Source organism: Salvelinus namaycush, chromosome 32 (genome assembly GCF_016432855.1).
Source record: "Salvelinus namaycush isolate Seneca chromosome 32, SaNama_1.0, whole genome shotgun sequence".
Lineage (NCBI taxonomy): Eukaryota > Metazoa > Chordata > Actinopteri > Salmoniformes > Salmonidae > Salvelinus > Salvelinus namaycush.
Genome location: NC_052338.1, coordinates 10,807,065 through 10,831,291, shown reverse-complemented (window position 1 = coordinate 10,831,291; position 24,227 = coordinate 10,807,065). Strand labels below are relative to the sequence as shown.

The 24,227-nt window shown below is 41.7% G+C and overlaps 1 protein-coding gene across 1 annotated transcript; it reads left to right on the top strand.

The window, feature by feature from the left end:
- Window positions 1-587: 587 nt before the first annotated feature.
- Window positions 588-23,964, top strand: LOC120026726 (protein disulfide-isomerase A3-like). The gene is made up of 13 exons (XM_038971437.1): window positions 588-852; window positions 3,692-3,770; window positions 9,027-9,144; window positions 9,218-9,325; window positions 13,971-14,100; window positions 14,313-14,426; window positions 14,772-14,897; window positions 17,488-17,670; window positions 17,909-18,017; window positions 20,233-20,361; window positions 21,177-21,256; window positions 21,386-21,443; window positions 22,498-23,964. Exons 1-13 carry the CDS (start codon window positions 692-694, stop codon window positions 22,585-22,587), a joined length of 1,485 nt encoding a protein of 494 aa, XP_038827365.1. The 5' UTR covers window positions 588-691; the 3' UTR covers window positions 22,588-23,964.
- The last annotated feature ends 263 nt before the right edge of the window (window positions 23,965-24,227 follow it).

The window sequence follows — 24,227 nt, the reverse complement described above, 5'->3', positions numbered from 1 at the left end:
CAGAGTTAAACCCATGTCTCACAGCCCTTTGTCTCCTGTTTCACCTGTCTCTTCACTCCAGACTAGGTTTAATTTGAGTCTGGGGAAACTGGCCTAGTCATATTCATAACATGTAATCAAAAGCTGTATGTTTGGAATGTAGGATGTGCATATGCTTGTGTAAGCCTAACATGTGCAATGTTATTAACCACATTTTTCAGAATAGATTTTCCTATAATTTTTTTTCTATATTTTATAATGAAATAATTCTTTGTTTGATATTTGAACGTGATATTTCCATGGCCATGTCATATACCATCTATTTTGAGATCGGTATCCCCCCTCAAAAGTCACAAGTGTAGTATTTCTCCCCAAAATGATCTGGGATTATACCCCGGACACCTCTCTGAAGAAAGCAAATGCCATGATGATTAGCTACTGTCCTGTATGGTAGGCTAGGGATGTACAATGATTGAGGTCGATGTAGACCAATGTACTACTTACATCGCATCAACGTATGTCCTCCTCGACCAATGACAAGGTCAGTTTCCGGCAAATTCTGTTGATATCCCACCTCTCAATTGTCTACTCTATCGAGTTTTTCGGGAGAGGAGCCGGCAGGTGACAGTGAGGGTCTTCTTTACAGCATAGGTGCCGTTTTATGTTTCTGTATTTCATTTGAATATTTTGTTCACTTGAAGTATTTAGAAATATGGCTTCCTTTTTGTCGCTCATCCCTCCTTTATTGTTATCGGTTCTCATATTTTCTGGAGCGGTAGTCGCACGGGGTGATGTGCTCGAGTTAGGGGACGCAGATTTCGATTACCTGGCAGCGGAGCACGAGACCATGCTAGTGAAATTCTACGCTCCATGGTGAGAGAAAATACAAATGAAACATTATTTTATGTCCATCCATTGTAATTTCTACACATGTAATGTCATTTTAGGCAAATATGTAAGTATAGTGACTGTTATCGGCTAGGCAACTGTCCAAGATATGTTCTGGTAGTCAGCCATCAGCTAATGTTAGCTAGCTATAGTAGTTATATTCTCAGTATCGGCAATCATCTGCCAAACTGAAGGCAACTAGCTAGCAGGTGGCCATATTTGCAAACAGTATTTGAGCAGTGGCCGTGGGTGGGTAAAATCACTGGGAAGTCAAGCCCCCACCCCCAAATTACAACCTGGTGTGACAATTGCGTTGTTTGCTCAATAAACCTTGTTAATTCCGAGACAAGAAGACACAGTGGCAGAATAAATTCAACCACACCTTTGTTTTATCACAAACCGGATAGCAACCTCTGTCCAGTGAAGTTCGCAAAGCACATTGCATGTAGAGTATCATACAGTTATATGGCCTACTGTAACGTCCTGACCAGAGTTCTTATGTGTTTTGCTTGTTTAGTGTTGGTCAGGACGTGAGCTGGGTGGGAATTCTATGTTGTGTGTCTAGTTCGTCTGTTTCTGTGTTCAGCCTAATATGGTTCTCAATCAGAGACAGCTGTCAATCGTTGTCCCTGATTGAGAATCATATATAGGTGGCTTGTTTTGTGTTGGGGATTGTGGGTGTCTGTTTCCTGTGTCAGTGTTTGTGCCACACAGGACTGTGACGGTTAGTTAGTTTGTTATTTTGTATCGTGTCTATGTCTAACGTTAGTAGCTTGTGTATTGCACTTTCGTTTGTAGCTTCACGGTCGTTTGTTGTTTTGTATTAGTTTGTCAGTATCTTGTCTTTGTGTTTATTAAATTCATGGAAAATTACCACGCTGCACATTGGTCCTCCGATCCTTCTCTCCTCTCCTTGTCCGAGGAGGAGGAAGAGCTAGACTGCCGTTACACCTACAGCATCGTCAAGCAAGTTAATGTTTCCGACATTTTCGGACCACCAAACAACTAACGTTATTGATTTAGAACCACACAGTTACCGCAAGTCGCAAAGAAAACAGGAGCTGCCCCCACATTTCAACGTCAACAAATCATCTCTGCTTAGTCTAATACAGTTTCATCTAAAAGATACCAAAAACTATTTAGTCTCTATTCAACATTAGCTAAATGTGATGTGGCTGTCCATGGTTCTGATTTATGTGTGTGTGCGTTCGATTTGTAGAGATCTGCTAATGCCATCCTCCTTTTTCATGTTGGCTAAACGTGATCACTCTGTCATACAGTACACACTTTTTTGTTTTCCTACTAGGCTACCTGTCTAAAATGCTTGCTCGCTAGCCTAACTTCCATTCATGGGCAACGTTAGCTACCCTAGCTAACATTAACCTTCTACATCTAGCTATATTGAACTTTCATCCTCTCAGGCCAGGGGCACAACAATGTATGAATGAATGGTTGGATCAGAATCACCATTATAATCATTGGCCAGTACAGAGAATTAAGTAAAACCAAAAGTCCAAATCCCTATCTCCATCCATGGCTAATTTAGAAAAATTGCCAATTTTAACTAGCTGGCTAGCTAGCCACCAGAGGACAACAACACAACGAGATGCAGCAGTTATTTTTTTTTGGTGCCAGGAACATCCACAGTTGAGCTCGCTCAGTTTAGCTCAATGCTGATTGGCAAATTTTTCATACTTTTTTTGTCAAGGGAGGCCAGATGCTCTATGGCTTCTGTCCTTGTTCCTTGTCAATCATTGGCTCATTGGTGAAATTAGCATTATGACAATATCTTTAATTAAATAATTCAAAACCTTTATTAATGCAATTGCAGACAGAAGTTGACAACAGGAACATAACGCAGGTTTCCGAGTAAGTTCTGCATCAAAGAAAAGGTCCCATGTTATTTTATTAAACCCGAAGTCCAGCCCTAGTGATGTCACTGCCTACGTCATTATCTTTTTCTCATGAGACCAAAACCATGCCTACTCAACACTAAAACTCTTTATTTATGTAGCTATCTAAAAGCTTAGCAGTAAATGTCCAAGTTGATTTATAGTGGAATGTCTGATTAATCTCTTACACTCCCCTTCTGTCTTCACAGTCACACATTTCTCAGAGGGGTCTCTTTATAAAAGGCAAAGACCAGAAAACAACTGTGGAACAATACTAAACCTCTATAATGAATATATATTGTTAATCTGTAGTCTAGGACCCTATAAATGTAAGGAGGGCGGGGTCTTATAACCCCTCCCCTTCTATTAATACAACATAAGCATAATCAATTATTATAATACATCAAACATTTGGTACAACCCCAATCATGACCCCTAGGTGAACCTCTAACACTTCCCTTGCCTTTAATGCTACAGGCGGCAACAATGTCATACTCGTTTGGACCAGACATAATCAGATGGCCTACACATAGAGAGACAGAGTGGTGCTGTTTCAATCGCTCGGATGCTTTCTCCTCTGAGATACATTCAGCCTCTTGCAAATTGAAGGAAAATTATGAAACACAGAGAGACGATAGATAAATGATTTAAAGTTTTTAAACATTTTTCTTGGTACATTTTGTGGGGGGAAGCCTGGCTTCCCTTGGCATCCATGAATACACGTCACTGTATTTGAGGCTGAGCTATTGATATTATTCTTCAAAATTGGCTTACCTTGGTCAGTATGATTTCTTTTAAACCCCAATTTGCCTTTTACAGGTATAACACATTTCTACCCACACAACTATGTTATCAATTGCGTTGCCTGTTCCTTGATTCTGTTCCTTGCGTTATATCTACCCTAATCTGCTGTATGTTTATTTGCTCTTCAGGTGTGGACATTGTAAGAAACTAGCCCCAGATTTTGAGACCGCAGCCACTCGACTGAAGGGGACAGTTCCACTTGCTAAGGTACTTATGAATGCATAACAAAATGACCAGGTGTTTGAACTCTTGCCGTCATCCAGGGTTACACAATGTTAATTGGTAGTTGCATGCCCTGCATGGCCCACTCTCACTGCACCGGCATAGTGTAAACTTTGTTAACAGAATGACAGCAAAAACCGTCATTCTGTTACCAAATTTGCATCTGACCTGTTCTTCAAGTGTTTTGTAGGGGCTCCCGAGTGGCGCAGTGGTCTAAGGCACTGCATCGCAGTCCTAGCTGATCCACTAGAGATTCTGGGTTCGAGCCCAGGCTCGTTCGCAGCCGGCCGCAACCGGGAGGCCCATGGGGCGGCGCACAATTGGCCCAGCGTCGTCCGGGTTAGGGAGGGTTTGGCCTGCAGGGATAATCTTGTCTCATCGCGCACTAGCGACTCCTGTGGCGGGCCGGGCGCAGTGAACGCTGACTCTGTCGCCAGGTGTACGGTGTTTCCTCCAACACATTGGTGCGGCTGGCTTCCGGGTTGGATGGGCATTGTGTCAAGAAGCAGTGCAGCTTGGTTGGGTTGTGTTTCGGAGGAAGCATGGCTCTCGACCTTCGCCTCTCCCTAGTCCGTATGGGAGTTGCAGCGATGAGACAAGACTGTAACAATTGGATACCACGAATTTGGGGTGAAAAATAAAGTGTTTTTGTAAAATTTTCTGTGGAAATTGTTAAGTGTACCTTGTGCATAGAGTTGTATGGTTTAACTTCGCAAATAATTGTTTTTTGTTTGGCATACATTTTCAAGTAAAAAATCTGAGTCTCAGCATCACTGTGGAATTGTCCATAACCCAGGGGATATGTATCACGTTGTATAAATGATTGGAGACAGGCACAGGAATACGTAATAGGGGGTTTTAATACTCCACCCAACAATACAACATGCCATGAAAAGGCACGGGGACGAAGCCCAAAACAAACACATATACAAAACACAGGGATGTAACCCCAAAAAAAGAGCGAGGTTAAATCTCTAATAAATACATGGGATGAGACCTGTAATAACAAGACACGTAATACACGCGGCATGAAAGCCGAAACAACAAAGCACATGTACTGTCGTGGAAATATTCAGTCAATAATATTTCTCAAATACCGGAGCCTGTGTGTTCAATTAGACTTTATTACAAAGTAATATAAGCCGAGCTTGTTCATGAAGTAACTCCCTTTCCAGCCTTGGCACACACTTTTTATACAGGTTTCATCCTTACGCCACACACATAGTAACTCCTCTTTATGTTAATGATTCATCCCCTCTGGCATTTAGCCACCATTATCTTTTTGCCTTGCACAGCTTTTAGTTTGGTTTCATATTAGGGCATAGAAACATTAGAGCCATAGCAATGGTACAAAAATAAACAGACATGCCCACTCCCCAGACAGTTGCATGTCTAATGGTGCCTAATGACCTAGACACACATTTAGAGTACACTTATCCTGCTGACTACTACGAAATGTGTAATGGCACATATGTACTGGAAAATGTCCAATAGTACTCACAAGACCAACGGACATGGGAACAATAACTGACCAAGACAATGGTGAACAAAGGGCACAATTATACAATTACTAACCAGGGGAAATGGAGCTAGGTGTGCGTAATGAGACAGTTCAGTGACGCCTAGAGGCCGGTGACGTACAGTAGACCTCCGGAACCGGTGCATGGAATCAGCAACAGTACGGGGGGGATCCGTGACAATATGAGGTGAAACGGCTAATGTACTTTATGTTAGGGTTGGGTGATATGGCCTGAAAATCACATCAACACTTTTTTTTCAAACTTATGGGCAATTCATGATATACAGTGTCTTTTTTTTTATTTTCTCCACATTTTTGTTACATTACAGCCTTATTCTAAAATTCTATTGTTTTTTTCCATCATCAATCTACACACAATACCCCATAATGACAAAGCAAAAACTGTTTTTTAGAAATGTTAGCTAATTTGTAAAATATAAAAAAAATAAAAAAATGGATATCACATTTTACATAACCCTTTACCCTTTGTTCAGACCCTTTACTCAGTACTTTGTTGAAGCACTTTTGGCAGCGATTACAGCATTAAGTCATCTTTGGTATGGCGCTACAAACTTGGCACACCTGTATTTGGGGAGTTTCTCCCATTCTTCGCTGCAGATCCTCTCAAACACTGTCAGGTTGGATGGGATGCATTGCTGCACAGCTATTTTCAGGTCTCTCCAGAGATGTCCGATAGGGTTCAAGTCTGGGCTCTGGCTGGGCCACTCAAAGACACTCCTGCATTGTCTTGGCTGTGTGCTTAGGGTCGTTGTCCTGTTGGAAGGTGAACCTTCGCCCCAGTCTGAGGTCCTGAGTGCTCTGGAGCAGGTTTTCATCAAAGATCTCTCTGTACTTTGCTCTGTTCATCTTTTCCTTGATCCTGACTAGTCTCCCAGTCCCTACCGCTGAAAAACATCCCTACAGCATGATGCTGCCACCACCATGCTTCACCGTAGGGATGGTGCCAGGTTTCCTCCAGACGTGACGCTTGGCATTCAGGCCAAAGAGTTCCATCTTGGTTTCATCAGACCAGAGAATCTTGTTTCTTATGGTCTGAGAGTTTTTGGGCCTTTTGGAAAATTCCAAGCAGGCTGTCATGTGTATTTTACTGAGTGGCTTCCGTCTGGCCACTCTACCATAAAGGCCTAATTGGTGGATTGCTGCAGAGATGGTTGTCCTTCTGGAAGGTTCTCCCATCTCCACTGAGGAACTCTAGAGCTCTTTCAAAGTGCCCATCGTGTTCTTGGTGGTTCCAGTCTTGGTGGTTCCTAACTTCTTCCATTTAAGAATGATGGAGGCCACTGTGTTCTTGGGGACCTTCAATGCTGCAGAAATGTTTTGGTACCCTTCCCCAGATCTGTGCCTCGACACAATCCTGTCTCGGAGCTCTACAGACAATTCCTTCGACTTCGACTGGCTTGGTTTTTGCTCTGAGATGCACTGTCAACTGTGGGACCTAATATAGACAGGTGTGTGCCTTTCCAAATCATGTCCAATCAATTGAATTTACCACAGGTGGACTCCAATCAAGTTGTAGAAACATGTCATGGATAATCAATGGAAACAGGATGCACTCAATTTCATGTCTCATAGCAAAGGGTCTGAATACTTATCTAAATAAGGTATTTCTACCAACCTGTTTTTGCTTTGTCATTATGGGGTATTGTGTGTAGATTAAGTTTTTTTTATTTAATCAATTTTAGAATAAGGCTGTAACATAACAAAATGTGGAAAAGGTCAAGGGGTCTGAATACTTTTTGAAAAGCAGCGTAAAATCAAGAGTGCATTCAGAAAGTCAGCAATAATCAAATGAATTGTGAAGTTATACCTAGGCTAATTATAAGCCTTACACAGCCATAATACCCACTAATCATTTAATTAGTCTATCAAAATAGTTTTTTCCCTGTTTTTTTAATCACTGATCTGGCTTTCAAGTCTATGAAAATGCTATTTTTTGGTTACAAGTTTAACTAGAACCATGCATAATGCACGTTCACTACTGATGGGTTCTGACTTGTGGGTTCTGACTTATTCATGTCACTGAGGGAGAGAGGGGAATGTATAACATTTACATTCTGTCAGGATATGTTATTGTTAGCCATAAGTGATCTTATGGGAGGAGAAGAGAGAGTCTGGTACAGGTCAACATGACAGCTGTGAGTTGGGGGAGGAGTGAGGAATTTGGGCAGAGGTCAGGTTAGATGAAGTGAGGAAGAACATATATCACTAATCTTTTGGATAGCAACAGAGGTGTATTGATGTGCATTGTCTGTTCAGATGTGTAAGGAGGGGCTCAGCATAGGAGAAAGGGTTAAATACCAGTGCTTCTGTGAATATGTTCTTTGTCTTATGCAGCTGTATGACCCAGTGGGTGAATAAACTTGGTTTAAGATTTACTAAGCCTCCGTGAGTGTTTTACTCTGTTTATTTAGAACCTAACACTTTTAATGACTAACTTCTTGTAGCAGGCATTAGACTTCAGAAAATTCACACAGGTCTCATCAACAATCTCTCAAGTCCACGTGCTAGTGACTAGCCAGCTAATCTTTAGATTTCAAGTCTAGCCAACTTGGATCTATTTGCTAGCTAACAAGGTTGAACACCCTTCTGTCTGCCTCCAACTGTTGAAATGCATGTTAGCCTGTCCACTTTGTTCAGATGTTGAAATCAAGTGGCCTATCTTATTTCTCAGATTGAGAACGAGTTGTCAATTCCTTATATAATTGTGTGTTATGCTATGAAACATTTATAAAACACAGACTAGACAGCTAGTATAACAGTCCTTGGCAAAAATGCTGCTAGCGGTACGTGGGTACCCCCATTGTCGCGCACAACAAACTGAGCATTCATTTTCCAGAATCAATGTTCATTGATACACTCGTTTTAGTAATGTCTGCTCTGTGTGCAATTTGAGTGTTGAGACATAAAAAGGGTATCGTTAGAGAAGTTGACTTCTCTATTACAGTAACGTCTCAATGTGTTTTAGTGTCCATATGACCCATTCTGTTGGACCAAAACTCAAATGCAAATAGCGAGTTGAAAGCGCTTGACATAGAAGAAGATGTGATCTCTCAACTTTGTTGGCGTGAGAGGCAGGGGGAGGGGCTTGGTGTGTGTGTGTAAACCATAGAGGAAGAGGCGAAGCGATAGGTTTCACTCTCGATAAAATATGTCCAAAATAAGGCCAATGCGTTTTCATGGGCTTATTTTGGACCTAAGCTATAAGAAGTTTGTTAATGGATATTTATATTTTGTGGGTTAAGTTATCATTTCAGTTTTACTTGGTGTTATCACTGTTACACACCTTCCCGTCTTTGGGACAACTACTCCCATTGTTAGGGCGGAGACATGCATCTTGTCATTATATACTGATCTCTGGTGTAAATGGGAAGGTTCACACAGTACAGAGGGGCGAAGGAGACGAGACCAAAAATACAACATGAGAACAAGCGGACATAAACACTCAGATTTTTTTTTTTAAATAAATTGATTCTTGCAATACAGGCATTTGGAAAATCGTGCAAAAACATAAATTAGAATTAATCGATATTGCTCAGCCCTACTTTATATTGCCTCTAGCATCTCCATTTCATTATATTTCTCCCCCATTTTCTCCCCCATTTTGCTTTCTATCATATATTTCTATCCCTCTCTCTCCTCTTGCATTCCCGCTTTCTCTCTCTACCTCCCTCCTTCCCTATCATCTCTCTCTCACCCCTCAGGTGGACTGCACAGCGAGCCCAGACACATGTGGGCGTTTTGGGGTCACAGGGTACCCCACGCTCAAGATCTTCAGAAACGGAGAAGACGCCTCGTCCTATGACGGGCCACGCTCCGCAGGTGTGTGGTTTGAATGTTGTTAGAGTACACAAATTATGTAGGCCTACTAATGAATTTGTCTACATACACACAGATGGCATTGTCCACTTCATGAAGAAGCAGGCTGGACCCAACTCTGTTACCCTGCGCAGGGAAGCAGATCTCGAGGCCTTTGTCAACCACTTTGACGCCAGTGTAGTGGGTAAGTAGTCTTCTAGAAGAGGATCGTTATCTGGATTCAACTGGTCAGTTTTTAATGGAAAGAGCAGGTGTTCTTAATGTTTTATATACTCAGTGTATATGCATTAGAGCTGGGCAATATGGCCTAATAATCCTATCTCGATTTTTTTCAAACTTATGAGCGAGTCATGATAAATATCTCCATTAAAAAAAAAAATCTCATCTGATCAAGTGTTATTTGTCACATGCGCCGAATACAACAGGTGGAGGTAGACCTTACAGTGAAATGCTTACTTACAAGCCCTTAACCAACAATGCAATAAGCTTTGTACAATTTTTAAAGGTAAAATACACTGCATTTTAAACACTCTGCAATAATGTAATGAATTCAGGGCGTATGAAATTAGTCTGAATATATGCCACAATAATTTGATTATTTTATCAAAATAGTTTAACCTGCTTTTGAGCAATCACTCATCTGGCTTTCAAGTCTGTCTATGAAAATACAATTTTTGTTACAAATGTAACTAAAACCATGAATAATTCACATTCACTATTAATGACTAACTTCTTGTAGCAGGCATTATAAACAATCTCTCAAGCACAAGCCCACATGCTGGTGAGTAGCCAGCTAATCTTTATATTTCAAATTTAGCCAACTTGGATCTATTTGCTAGCTAACAAGGCAGAACAGTTGAATTGTTCTAAACACACCCTTCTCCAACTGTTTGAACAGTATGTTAGCCTGTCCACATTTTTCAGATGTTGAAATCAAGTGGTCTACCTTATAGAATAAGAACGAGTTGCCAATTCCTTATATAATTGTGTTTTATGCTTATTGCACAATTATAAAACACAGACTAGACAGCTAGTATAACAGTCTTTGGCAAAAATGCTGCTAGAGGTACATGGTGCTGCAATATTTGAGCATTAATTTTCCAGAATCAATGTTCATTGATACGCCTGTTTTTAGTCATGTCTGCTCTGTGTGCAATTTGAGTAGTTGAGTCCTAAAAAGGGTATCGTTAGAGAAGTTGACTTCTCCTCTATTACAGTAATGTCTCAATGTGTTTTAGTGTCCATATGACTGATTCTGTTGGACCAAAACTCAAATGCAAATATCGAGTTGAAACCGCTTTTCAGAAAGGAAGAAGTGATCTCTCTACTTTGTTGGTGTGAGTGGCTGGGGAAGGGGCTGTGTGTGTGTGTTTACAGAGAGGAAGAGGCGAAGCGAGAGGTTTCACACTCGATAAAATCCGTCCAAAATAAGCCCAAAGTGTTTCGTTGATTTCAGAGTTCCAAGTTCCCAGTTGATTTTAACGCGGCATTAATGCTCAGAGGGAGACGGCAGGGTATTCCCTTTGAATCAGGAACCAAAACTCCTCTAGTGACCCGTGAATACATTCGGTCACATGACAGCTTGATCAGCTGTTCGATTTCACTTACTGACATGTCAACTGAGCCAGGATCACAGTCAAACGGATTGTGTGGGACACTCGTGTGGGACACTTACTGATGCTGTTTTCTGATATTTTCTATTCTTCAGAAAGTCAACCAAGTTCATTCTGAATGACAATAGTTCCTCTCTCAATGTGAAAAATCTTTCCAACACTCTACCTCGATAACCACCAAGCCTCGGTGTGTGATAGAACATCATCATGCTCTGATCCCATATCTCCACATAGTTTTGCGAACAGGCGTGCGCACAGTGGATGTGTTTTGATGTAGTTTACATTTGAAGTTACCTGCTGCGGTATACCGTATCGAGTTCAGTGCTAAGCTCCTTTGCCGCCAGTTGCTTTCAGTGTATCATAAAATGCCTCCATATGACAGAGACACATTCATAACTAGAGTGCAGAGGCCTGCCCGCCGTCCTGTGATAGATGGAGCCCCATCTCTGAAAAAGCCCACCATTTGATCCCATATGGAGTCAGTTTTTTTGTCAATATAGCCAGGCAGCACACTGAACATCCCCTATGTTGTTTTATGCTCGGGAATCGTGAGACAACAATATATCCTCGTGAATAGCATCCCCCACTTGTATAGCGAACAAAAGTCATGCATGTGCATCTTGGCCTTCACAGTTAACGGCCATTTGGAGAGCACATGCTGGGGAATTTGAGTCGTTCAGTCAGAGCATAAACAAAGAATTTATCTGACAAAGGTATTGATGTGCGTTTCTGTGCCTCTGCCTCCCCATACATTGTTTTCACCATATCAATTGCTGCCGGTAATATCAAAGTCTCTGCAAGTGTGTGGTTTCATAGCGTAGCAGGCCTAGTCATTCATTGTGAGAGTGATTCAAGTTCAACCTTTTCCAATGATCAAAGGGTGCTCACACTGAATTTTATCTTTTAGATTTGAATAATTGTCATTAGCTTGTATTTTTTTTTAAATACGTTTTTACCCCTTTATCTGCCCAATTTCATGGTATCCAATTGGTAGTTAGTCTTGTCCCATCGCTGCAACTCCCGTACAGACTTGGGAGAGGCGAAGGTCGAGAGCTGTTCTTCCTCCGAAACACAACCCAGCCAAGCCGCACTGCTTCTTGACGCAATGCCCGCTTAACCCGTAAGCCAGCCACACCAATGTGTTGAATGAAACACCATACACCTGGCGACAGTGTCAGTGTGCATTGCGCCCGGCCCGCCACAGGAGTCGCAAGTGCGCGATGGGACAGGAACGACCCTGCCGGCCAAACCCTCCCTTAACCCGGACGTCGCCCCATGGGTCTCCCGGTCACAGCCGGCTGCAACAGAGCCTGGACTCGAACCAGGATCTCTAGTGGCACAGCTGGCACAGCCTTAGACCACTGCGCCACTCGGGAGATTTTTAAGGTTAACCACATTACAATGATTTTGAGATGCAAAGCCGATGTCACATACAAAAACATTATTGAAAAAAATCTTTGGATTTTAAAAAATTGTCCTGCAACCTAATTTTCATATCAGGAGACCCCACATTGGGCCGCGACCCTTAGTTTGGGAACCGATGTTGTCTATTTATTTAGGAATATTTTAGGGTTAGGAAAGTATGTATGAATCATAAAAAAGAAACGGGTTTGGAGAGCCTTTGCGCACAAAATATATTGATGAATAATTTTTTTGATTCGATTCATCCTGAAAATTGTCAACCCATGAGATATTGGAAGGTGGAAAAAAGTATACAATACGGGTTGAACAATAGTCCTATAAATCTACCCTTACTAATGGGACTGTATGACAATGGTCCAGTTCGTCGTGAACCGTGCTCCAGGTTTAACCTGCTGTGTGTGGTCTGAGTTCCATAAGGATTTAAATAGGCTACATGTCCCAAATTACTGCTCAACGTTAGCCTAATATGATCCACTAATGCTAGCGACCCTCAGGAACAACTACACAGATGTGAAAGAAAGGGAAACAGAACGGAATGAGATGATGCAAATTGTAAGCTACACATTGAAGAAAACAAACACGAAAGTGACAGTTCTAAATGTATGTGTTTATTACTGACGGTGGCTGCCGACAGTGGCTGATATTTAACATGATACAAATTGTCAAATGAAACTAGTCATATGCTTCCATAGCACTGGTTTTTTATTCATCTCTAGGGATCATAAGGAAAAATAATCTAAAACGTGTATTTACAATCTCCTTCTCCAAATGGATTACTAATTTACACAGCTCTTATCTATAGCTCTTATCCATTTAGAAATTACAGTGCATGGAGAATGCTGTTATTTCTATCGGGGGAAAATGAATGTAGAACAGGTAAATTTGCTCAACCTTAACAGCTCTTATCTATAGCTCTTATCCATTTAGAAATTACAGTGCATGGAGAATGCTGTTATTTCTATCGGGGGAAAATGAATGTAGAACAGGTAAATTTGCTCAACCTTATTCATGGTTTCCTCGTGTGTAACGGTGGTGGAATTATGAGGGAATAAAGTCAAGGTCAGAATACGGTGTATCTGTACACTCCTCCACCACACCTTCATTACTTAGATCTCCACCCCGAACAAATAGCAGGTGAATAGCATGCTATTCTCATGCTTAAGTTCAAGTTCAGAATACGCATAAGAGAGAAAAGTGCATAAAAAGGGAATTCCATTCCATTTATGTCCGCATAACCCGGGTTAGAATTGGCTGCCATGTATATAATAGTGTGGATAATAATAATCTAACTCAGTGTGGAAATGTGTTTATAAAACAGGAAAATCACGTTTTTTACTGCACCTTTTTCTCCCATGGCTGCAACTCCCCAATCGGCTCGGGAGGCGAAGGTCGAGTCATGTCCACTGCCTGCCACAAGTAGTCGCTAGAGCGCGATGAGCCGAGTAAAGCCCCCCGTGGCCAAACCCTTCCCTAACCCGGACGAAGCTGGTCCAATTATGCGCCGCCCTATGGGACTCCAGGGTTGTGATACAGCCCTGGATTGAACCAGGGTCTCTAGTGACGCCTCTAGCACTGCGATGCAGTGCCTTAGACCGCTGCGCCACTCAGGAGCCCCCTGCACTGCCCCTTTAATTGGCTCCCTGAATCTGTACGTTTCACATTGGTTATAAATTATTTCATGTCCACTGCTCTGAAAAGCTTGTGAGAGGTGAATACAACATGGTGGAAGCCAACACACTAGATGTGTTGGAGAGGGCTAATGTACTTTCTCTCCATACTTCTCTCTCCCCTCAGGATTCTTTTCTGGGCCTAACAGTGGTCAGCTGGCAGAGTTTCTGAAGGCGGCCAGCGTCATGAGGGAGCACTTCCGCTTCGCCCACACCATCGACATGACCCTGGGCCTCAAACACGGGGTGGACACTGAGTGAGAGCCAGAGAGAGGGAGGATGGGGTAGGGGTAGAGGGAGGGATAGGGAGAGAATGGGAAGAGGTGAGCGTGATCAAGATAACCCTGTAGAGTTCAATCAGGTTTCTTAGTGCTGGGCTATAGAAAAATTGTGTACGCCCAGGAATGGATTGAGAAACACTGCTATGGTGTGACCAAACGACTACATTCTTTTCCCCGTGTCTCTCCAGGCGTGTTCTGCTGTTCAGACCCCCAAGACTGAGCAGTAAGTTTGAGGAGAGCGTGCTGCGCTTCACTGAGACGATCACCACCCACACACTGCGGCGCTTCATCAGAGACAACATGTAAGACTACTACTCCCATCTGTCTACTCTTCATCTACTCGAATGTCTGTGTTACTTTAATGTCTCTTTTTTCTGCATCTCTAACACTTTCTCCCTATCATATCCCTATTCGTCTTTTCATATATTTTTTTTTTTACAGGTTAGTCATTTAGCTGACGCTCTTCTCCAGAGCGACTTACAGGAGCAATTAGGGTTAATTGCCTTGCTCAAGGGCACATTGACAGATTTTTCACCTAATCGGCTTGAGGATTCGAACCAGCGACCTTTCGGTTACTGGCCGAACGCTCTTAACCTCTACTTGACTGTCTAACGTTATTGGTCTCCCTTTTTACTGTTTTTGGTCAGTTTCGGAATGTGCCCCCATCTGACCAATGAGAACAGAGATAAGCTGAAGGGGCAGGACTTGTTGACTGCATACTATGATTTGGACTACCTGCAGAACCCCAAAGGCTCCAACTATTGGAGGAACAGGTTGGTACCACAACACTTTAAACCAGTGATTCTCAATTGATGGGTCACGGGTGTCGAAGTAAAAAATAAAATAAAAAATGTTTTTTAAAATATAGAGCTACTAGCAGTGCTATTTAGCGGATTTGGTTGATTTTGCGGTCGGTCTCAAACCAGTGAGTTTACCGATATTCTTCATCAAGAATATGTTGAATGGAATTATTGACAATGAAAAGGTGGGAATATTGTCATATAATTACAACATTTACTGTCAATATAGCTACAAAAAAAATATGCTTTACAGATTGCATTCCGTAAAAAAAAATTGCAATGTGAATATTGGGTTCTGACAACCTGGTTCAATTTGGGTTTTGAGGCAAAACCTGTTGAGAACCACTGCTTTAAAACACTCAAATTAGATAACCCACAATTAAAATAAACATTGTCTTTTATTTCAGTTCTGTTTTTCATTTGTTACTGAAATCCTATTAGGTACATGTTGTTATTGTATTAGTTACAATTATGCTACACGTTTTTTTTCTGGAATAATATTGAAATATTACTGTACATGGTTGTTGGACAACTTATAAAATGTGACCAAGTAGTAATGTAGATATGTAAGTATATTCGCTTCGGAAAGTGTTCAGACCCCTTGACTTTTTCCACATTTTGTTAGGTTACAGCCTTATTCTAAAATGTATTAAATATTTTTTTACCCTCATCAATCTACACACAATACCCCATAACGATAAAGCAAAAATGGGTTTTAGAAATGTTTTGCTCATTTATTAAAAAATGCAAATATTCCATTTACATAAGTATTCAGACCCTTTACTCAGTACTTTGTTTTAGCACCTTTGGCAGTGATTACAGCCTTGAGTCTTCTTGGATATGACGCTACAAGCTTGGCACACCTGTATTTGGGGAGTTTCTCCCATTCTTCTCTGTAGATTCTCTCAAGCTCAGGTTGGATGGGGAGTGTTTCTGGACAGCTATTTTCAGGTCACTCCAGAGATGTCCGATCGGGTTCAAGTCCGGGTTCTGGCTGGGCAAATCAAGGACTTGTCCCGATGCCACTCCTGCGTTGTCTTCGCTGTATGCTTAGGATCGTTGTGCTGTTGGAAGGTGAACCTTCGCCCCAGTCTGAGATCTTGAGCGATCTGGAGCAGATCTCTTTGTATTTTGCACCGTTCATCTTTGCCTCGATCCTGACTAGTCTCCCATTCCCTGCCACTGAAAAACATCCCCACAGCATGATGCTGCTACCCATTCTTCACCGTAGGGATGGTGCCTGGTTTCCTCCAGACGTGATGCTTGGCAATCAGACCAGAGAGTCTTGTTTCTCATGGTCTGAGAGTCTTTAGGTGCCTTTTGGCAAAGACCAAGCGGGCTGTCATGTGCCTTTTACTGAGGAGTGGCTTCCGTCTGGCCACTCTACCATAAAGGCCTGATTGGTGGAGTGCTGCAGAGATAGTTGTCCTTCTGGAAGGTTCTTCTTCTCCACAGAAGAACTCTGGAGCTCTGTCAGTGACCATTGGGTTCTTAGTCACCTCCCTGACCAAGGCCCTTCTCCCCCGATTCCTTAGTTTGGCTGGGCAGAAAGTTCTAGGAAAAGTCTTTGTGGTTCCAAACTTCTTCCATTTAAGAATGATGGAGGCCACTGTGTTCTTGGGGACCTTCAATGTTGCAGAAATGTTTTGGTACCCTTCCCTGGATCTGTGCCTCGACACAATCCTGTCTCGGAGTTCTACGGACAATTCCTTCGACCTCATTCCTTGGTTTTTGCTCTGTCAACTGTGGAACCTTATATAGACTGGTGTGTGCCTTTCCTAATTATGTCCAATCAATTGAATTTACCACAGGTGGACTCTGATCAAGTTGTAGAAACTTCTAAAGGATGATCAATGGAAACAGGATGCACCTGCGCTCAATTTCGTGTCTCATAGCACAGGGTCTGAATACTTATGTAAATAAGGTATTTCTGTTTTTTATTTTTAATACATTTGAAAACATTTCTACCAAACCTGTTTTCACTTTGTCATTATGGGGTGTGGCGTGTAGATTGCTGAGGATAAAAAAATAAAATAAAAAATTTGAATACGGCTGCAACGTAACAAAATGTGGAAAAAGTGTAGGGGTCTGAATACTTTCCGAAGGGACTGTATTATTTCCTGTGGCGGTCCTCATGAGAGCCATTTTCATCATAGCACTTGATGGTTTTTGCAAATAAAGAAAAACCCTTGAGTAGGTGTGTCCAAACTTTTAACTGGTATTGTATCTCTTATGTGCTAACTCAAAATGACACAACGACTAGGTTCCAGTTTAACAACGTTTACTTCACCGTATTACCACAGTACACAGTTGCCATCACACTCAGGCCAGGTCCATCTCCAGTGAGACTCCTGCGCAGGTGTAGAAATGATAGAAATATAAGGATACTTAAAACATGAACTTAACATTATGTATGTATATTCGCTTAGATTATTTATTTTGATTTAGATTTTATCCTTCAAACAATACATGTAATATCTGAGCCCCAAATATTGTATACAAGGTGGTATATTAAGTCACTTGCCATTATTATTGTTTAATGTCTTTCATTCTCTCTCTTCAGGGTGATGAAGGTGGGTTCTCAGTTTGCGTCCCAGGGCCTGAGTTTTGCCGTGGCCAATCGCAGGGACTTTGTGGATGAGCTGGAGGAGGAGTTTGGTCTGGGTGCGTCGGACGGAGGAGATCTGCCCTTCGTAACCATCAGAACACGACAGGGATTCAAGTACACCATGAGGGAGGAGTTCACGTGAGTTACAGACATAGAACCTCAACTAAGTCCTAACTTCTGAGCTTTACCACATATAACCCTACGACCCTAATTTTAACCATGAGAACATGGTCGTGAGTTACAGCAATTTCAGACCCCTATCCACAGACAGTCTCTCATCCTTACCCAAACTCGAACCATCATCTAACATTAACCCTTATCGAAGAGGGTGCTGTGGGTTGGATAGAATAGTTATGTTGTTGAACCTATTTAACAGGCGAGATGGGAAGTCCCTGGAAAGATTCCTGGAGGATTACTTTGCTGGACGACTAAAACGTTACATCAAGTCGGAGCCCATCCCTGAGAAAAACAAAGGCCCCGTCAAGGTATGTTTGTCTGTGTGTGTGTGCATTTCTATGTTATTATTCAATACTCAATCACAGTACATTTGTGTTTCTGATTTTGGTCATTCTCATGCCAATTCACACATGTACAGCTGAAGTCGGAAGTTTACATACATCTTAGCCAAATACATTTAAACTCAGTTTTTCACAATTCCTGACATTTAATCATAGTAAAAATTCCCTGTCTTAGGTCAGTTAGGATCACCACTTTATTTTAAGAATATGAAATGTCAGAATAATTGTTACGTTCGTCGATGGAAGGATCGGACCAAGGTGCAGCGTGGTAAACTAATACAGCAAAGAGATGGTGGAGGTGATCCTCTGTCTGAAGGGTTCTGAATGACAATGAGGAAATAGTCTTTATCTGGACATTTTAATTTATTAAATGAACACAGAAAAAACAACAAATACAAAACGTAACGTCTAGTAGGGCTAAACAGCACGGTACCAAAAACAAGATCCCACAAACTACAGGTGGAAAAAGGCTGCCTAAGTATGATCCCCAATCAGAGACAACGATAGACAGCTGCCTCTGATTGGGAACCATACCCGCCAACAAAGAAATAGAAAACATAGATTGCCCACCCTAGTCACACCCTGACCTAACCAAATAGAGAATTAAAAGGATCTCTAAGGTCAGGGTGTGACAATAATAGTAGAGAATGATTTATTTCAGCTTTTATTTCTTTCATCACATTCCCAGTGGGTCAGAAGTTTACATACACTCAATTAGTATTTGGTAGCATTGCCTTTAAATTGTTTAACTTGGGTCAAACGTTTCGGGTAGCCTTCCACAAGCTTTCCACAATAAGTTGGGTGAATTTTGGCCCATTCCTCCTGACAGAGCTGGTGTAACTGAGTCAGGTTTGTAGGCCTCCTGGCTCGCACGCGCTTTTTCAGTTCTGCCCACAAATGTTCTATGGGATTGAGGTCAGGGCTTTGTGATGGCCACTGCAATACCTTGACTTTGTTGTCCTTTAGCCATTTTGCCACAACTTTGCAAGTATGCTTGGGGTCATTGTCCATTTGGAAGACCCATTTGCGACCAAACTTTAACTTCCTGACTGATGTCTTGAGATGTTGCTTCAATATATCCACATAATTTTCCCGCCTCATGATGCCATCTATTTTGTGAAGTGCACCGGGCCCTCCTGCAGCAAAGCACCCCCACAACATGATGCTGCCACTCCCGTGCTTCACGGTTGGGATGGTGTTTTTCAGCCAAACATAAGGATGGCCATTATGGCCAAACAGTTCTATTTTTGTTTCATCAGACCAGAGGACATTTCTCCAAAAAGTATGATCTTTGTCCCCATGTGCAGTTGCAAACCGTAGTCTGGCTTTTTTATGGTGGTTTTGGAGCAGTGGCTTCTTCCTTGCTGAGCGGCCTTTCATTTTATGTGGATATAGATACTTTTGCACCTGGTTCCTCCAGCATCTTCACAAGGTCCTTTGCTGTTGTTCTATAATTGATTTGCACTTTTCGCACCAAAGTACGTTCATCTCTAGGAGACCGAACGCGTCTCCTTCCTGAGTGGTATGACGGCTGCGTGGTCCCATGGTGTTTATGCTTGTGTACTATTGTCTGTACAGATGAACGTGGTACCTTCAGGCGTTTGGAAATTGCTCCCAAGGATGAACCAGACTTGTGGAGGTCTCCAAATTTTTTTCTAAGGTCTTGGCTGATTTCTTTTGATTTTCCCATGATGTCAAGTAAAGAGGCACTGAGTTTGAAGGTAGGCCTTGAAATACATCCACAGGTACACCTCCAATTGACTCAAATGACATCAATTAGCCTATCAGAAGCTTCTAAGTCATGACATCATTTTCTGGAATTTTCCAAGCTGTTTAAAGGCACAGTCAACTTAGTGTATGTAAACTTCTGACCCACTGGAATTGTGATACAGGGAATGATAAGTGAAATAATCTGTCTGTAAACAATTGTTGGAAAAGTTACTTGTGTCATGCACAAAGTAGATGTCCTAACCAACTTGCCAAAACAATAGTTTGTTAACCAGAAATTTGTGGAGTTGTTGAAAAACGAGTTTTAATGACTCCAACCTAAGCGTATGTAAACTTCCGACTTCAACTGTAAATAAGCATTTCACGGTAAGGTCGACACCTGTTGTATTCGGCGCATGTGACAAATAGTTTGATTTGACTTATTTTCTCTGGGTTTGTGTGCGCCCTCTCGCAGGTAGTGGTAGCGGAGTCATTTGAGGAGATTGTGAATGACCCGGAGAAGGACGTGCTGATTGAGTTCTATGCCCCCTGGTGTGGTCACTGTAAGAGCCTGGAGCCCAAGTACAAGGAGTTGGCAGAACAGGTGAGCAAGACTACACACGCACTCATACAGATTCACCAATGCCACATTTAAAACTGTTCAATTCTGGAACAAAATATTTTTTATTTATTTACTGCCACCGTTCACGATTATGGCTTTCCTCAGAACAATTGTGTGCCATTGAAAATTGTAATATGTCAATAAATTAAGGAAAAGAGCTAAAGCCAAGTTAAGCCCTTTGTTCTCACCGAGTATGTTTATATGCACAGTAGTAATTCAATATTAAACTGATTCTGGCAGTAGGCAGATCATGCAAAAGTCATGTAAACACCTTACTCTGCTTATCTTAATCGGCGTACGGTCAAAATCGAAGTAAGCATACGCCGATTAAAACACCTGGTTTTCGGAACAATCTTTCGTATTATTAGGACATCTAAACACCTTAATCGGCGGCGTTCCAGCGGTGTATTTGATCTGCACATGTGCCAGCACCGGTAGCGCAAGCCTCCCTCTTCAGCGTGAGAGAAGTGAGTTTGGAACAACCGAATTTCTGTGTCTTAGAAAAAGTTTTCACATGCAAACTTTATATATCCGAACTCAGAATCAAATATACTTCCCAAAAATCACATGGTCACTGTGGTAGAAAGTTTATTTGGATTGCAGATTTTGTGCGTTTTTCAAAATCCGATCAGGGGGCCTGATTTTAGATGTGTCCATGTAAAAAGGATTATTAGGGAAATCGTTCTTCCCGCAAAGCATGTAAAGGTTTCAATCAAACTATTATATTAATCGGACTAGCCACATTATTGTGTGCATGTAACCCTAGTCATTGGTTGATTCTCCTGTTTTCTTCTCAGCTCTACTCTGACTCTAATATTGTAATTGCCAAGATGGACGCCACAGCCAATGATGTTCCACAAGGCTTTGATGTGCAAGGGTGAGACGCCACATTTCATCACCTGGTTGTCCTTTCCCTTCTATCAGGACTCACTTATCTTTCCATTTATTTTCCCCATGTTTCTGGTCATTCATTCATTGTGTTTCTCTCGCTTTTATTGTTCTGTAGGTTTCCCACCATCTACTTTGCTCAGGCAGGCAAGAAGGACCAGCCCAAGCGATATGAGGTGAAGTGTCCTTACACTGTTATTACCATTTTACACAAGCAGACACAAACTAGTCATATACCAGTGTTTCCCCTATATTCAGTTAGCAGTGGCAACCTGCCACTCCAAAAAATATGATTAAAACAATTTATAGAGAGATTATATACAAAAGTATGTGGACACCCTTTCAAATTAGTGGATTTGACTATTTCAGCCACAGACATGCAATCTCCATAGACAAACATTGGCAGTAGAATGGCCTTACTCAGTGACTTTCAACGAGCACCGTCATGTGATGCCACCTTTCCAACAAGTCAGTTCGTTAAATTTCTGCCCTGCTAGAGTTGCCCCGATCAACTGTAAGTGCTTTTGTTGTGAAGTGGAAACGTCTAGGAGAAACAACAGCTCAGCCGCAAAGTGGTAGGCCACACAAGCTCTCAGAACGGGACAGCCGAGTGCTGAAGCGCGTAGTGTGTAAAAATCATCTGTCCTCGGTTTCAGCACTCACTACCCCATCTAACTAACACCTTTGGGATGAATTGGAACACCGACTGTGAGCCAGGCCTAATTGCCAAACATTAGTGCCCGACTTCACTAACGCTCTTGTAGCTGAATAGAAGCAAGTCACTGCAGCAATGTTCCAACATCTAGTAGAAAGACTTCTCATAATAGTGGAGGCTGTTATAGCAACAAAGGGGGACCAATTCCGTATTAATGCCGACGATTTTGGAATGAGATGTTCAACAAGCAGGGGTCCACATACTTTTGGTCATGTAGTGTATATATTTCTGCCAAGATGTGCTTTTAAGGGATAGTGTCAGATTGACTTTTTCTACTTACCCAGAGGCAAATTAACTCATGGGTACAATTTTTATGTCTCTGCGTGCAGTTTGAAGGAAGTTGCTAACTAGCGTTAGCGCAATGACTAGAAGCAATGGCTTGCGAAACTACTTCTCCTGCTACCTTTGCCACCACTGCTGAAAAAAATCCTAGGGGAAACTGCATGTATTGACGTATGAAAGATTTTATGTTTGGTTACAAAGGGAGCTTACAATGTTTTCCTCTGTAATTCCAGGGAGCCCATGAAGTGAAGGACTTCATCAAGTACTTGAAGAGAGAAGCCTCGCACGTTCCTGTTGTCAGCGGAGTTAGAGAAGACCTGTGAACAGAAGTAAGGCGATGGCAGGGGTGTATTATGGAAAATGTAGCTTGAGACCCCTGGAATTACGGTTGTGGATACTCACAACTTCTGCTAAGATTCTTTATTTCTGATGAAATTACACTCAAAACCTAAATCTACCCACAATAATTTCGTTCCTTGAAACAATAGTTTTGAAAGTCACACAATTGACTCTCCAGGAACAGAGCCTCTTGTAATTGTTCAGGAGGAGAAATAAAATTTCTACAGAGGAAGAGAACAAAGATTGAGGACTGCCAACATCTAATGTCAAGTGACCTGGAAGGTAGATGAGGCTGATTGTCTTGGCATAAGACACAAACCTTCCCAATTTACTTTCATTAAAGGACAAAATCAAAATGGACATCAACGGCATCAACTCACCAAGGAGCAGTTTGGTGCAGGTTTGTCATGCATCAAATACCATGAGATGAATGGATGCTGTATAGTGACACTGTAATAACACCTATTTGTTTCTAGGTCTTGACTTACCACCTGTATCTCAGAACTATAGGTCTTCTTCACCACTATAAGCCATACCATCCATTCCACCAATGATAACCCATCAACACCCCTAGATTGGCAGCTATTATTGAGCACTCTTTTGCATTGGCATTTCACAAAGCAGGAGCAAGGAGTTGGTCAGCTAACCTTGCTTGTGTAAAATAGTCTGAAATAGCTTCATATGAACTAGTTCCAAAAGGTACCCACTTGTCTTTTTATGTGTACTTGAGCTACAGAGTTGGTGTCATTCCAGACAGCACCAACAACCAACCAACTGCTCACCACCTATCTGTCTGCCTACTGACTGCATACAAAACCCAAAACATCCCCACCCATTCTCCTTTTTTTTGTCCATGCAAATATCAAATGAACCATTTTGGAAACACTGTAAAGGCAATATTCAGATTAGTGGCAAAAATGACAAGTAGGCACCATGGTCTTCTTGAAAACAAATGTTTGCACTTTATGTTTTTGAATATTCCAGTTTTTATTTATGTTTCTGTCATATGCCATTTTCCCAGGATTTTTTTTAGAGCAAGTAACTTCTGAAAGGCATGTACAATGTTTGGGTTTGACTATGAAGGCCAGATGTGTGTGTGTATTTATTATATAGTATAGGCAATACAGTAATTAACATACTTTGTACTGTACATAATGTGTGAACATATTTGCAATCTGAATTGTCTCTTTTTTGACAGAGCCTTTTGATTTATTGATGTACATTGTATTTGTTGCAAGAGTTTGGCACTCAGAGGACCCATTATCCTTACAGTTTATTTTTGATCCGCTAAGAAATGTTTGTCTTTGGCGTTTTCTCTCTTAAAAGATGCTGACACCATTTAATAAAATTACCGACTTCGATGTGTCTTTGACTTTCTTCTGGCTAATAGTCAGACTGTTTGAGTCTTATCGGCCCTTGTCGGGTGTCCTTGAATTTCAGAAAGGGTCTAGCCAATGTTGGATTACTGTATATTTACTTGATTGGTTTTGTACATGTCAATGAATGTACAGGGTGTGTCTCACAATCATGCCCTGTACATACTCACCTCCCATTGAATCCTTTTACGTTTATCCCGTCTCCCTAATTGGTGGAATTCACAGTACATCATTTTTTCCTCCAAGTT

Excerpts from the sequence above, each read along its gene's own strand:
- LOC120026726 (XM_038971437.1), top strand. The coding sequence starts at position 692 with ATGGCTTCCTTTTTGTCGCTCATCCCTCCTTTATTGTTATCGGTTCTC. Across the intron at positions 9,145-9,217 it reads TGACGGGCCACGCTCCGCAG|ATGGCATTGTCCACTTCATG; the intron begins GTGTGTGGTTTG and ends ACATACACACAG. Across the intron at positions 21,444-22,497 it reads ACCAGCCCAAGCGATATGAG|GGAGCCCATGAAGTGAAGGA; the intron begins GTGAAGTGTCCT and ends CTGTAATTCCAG.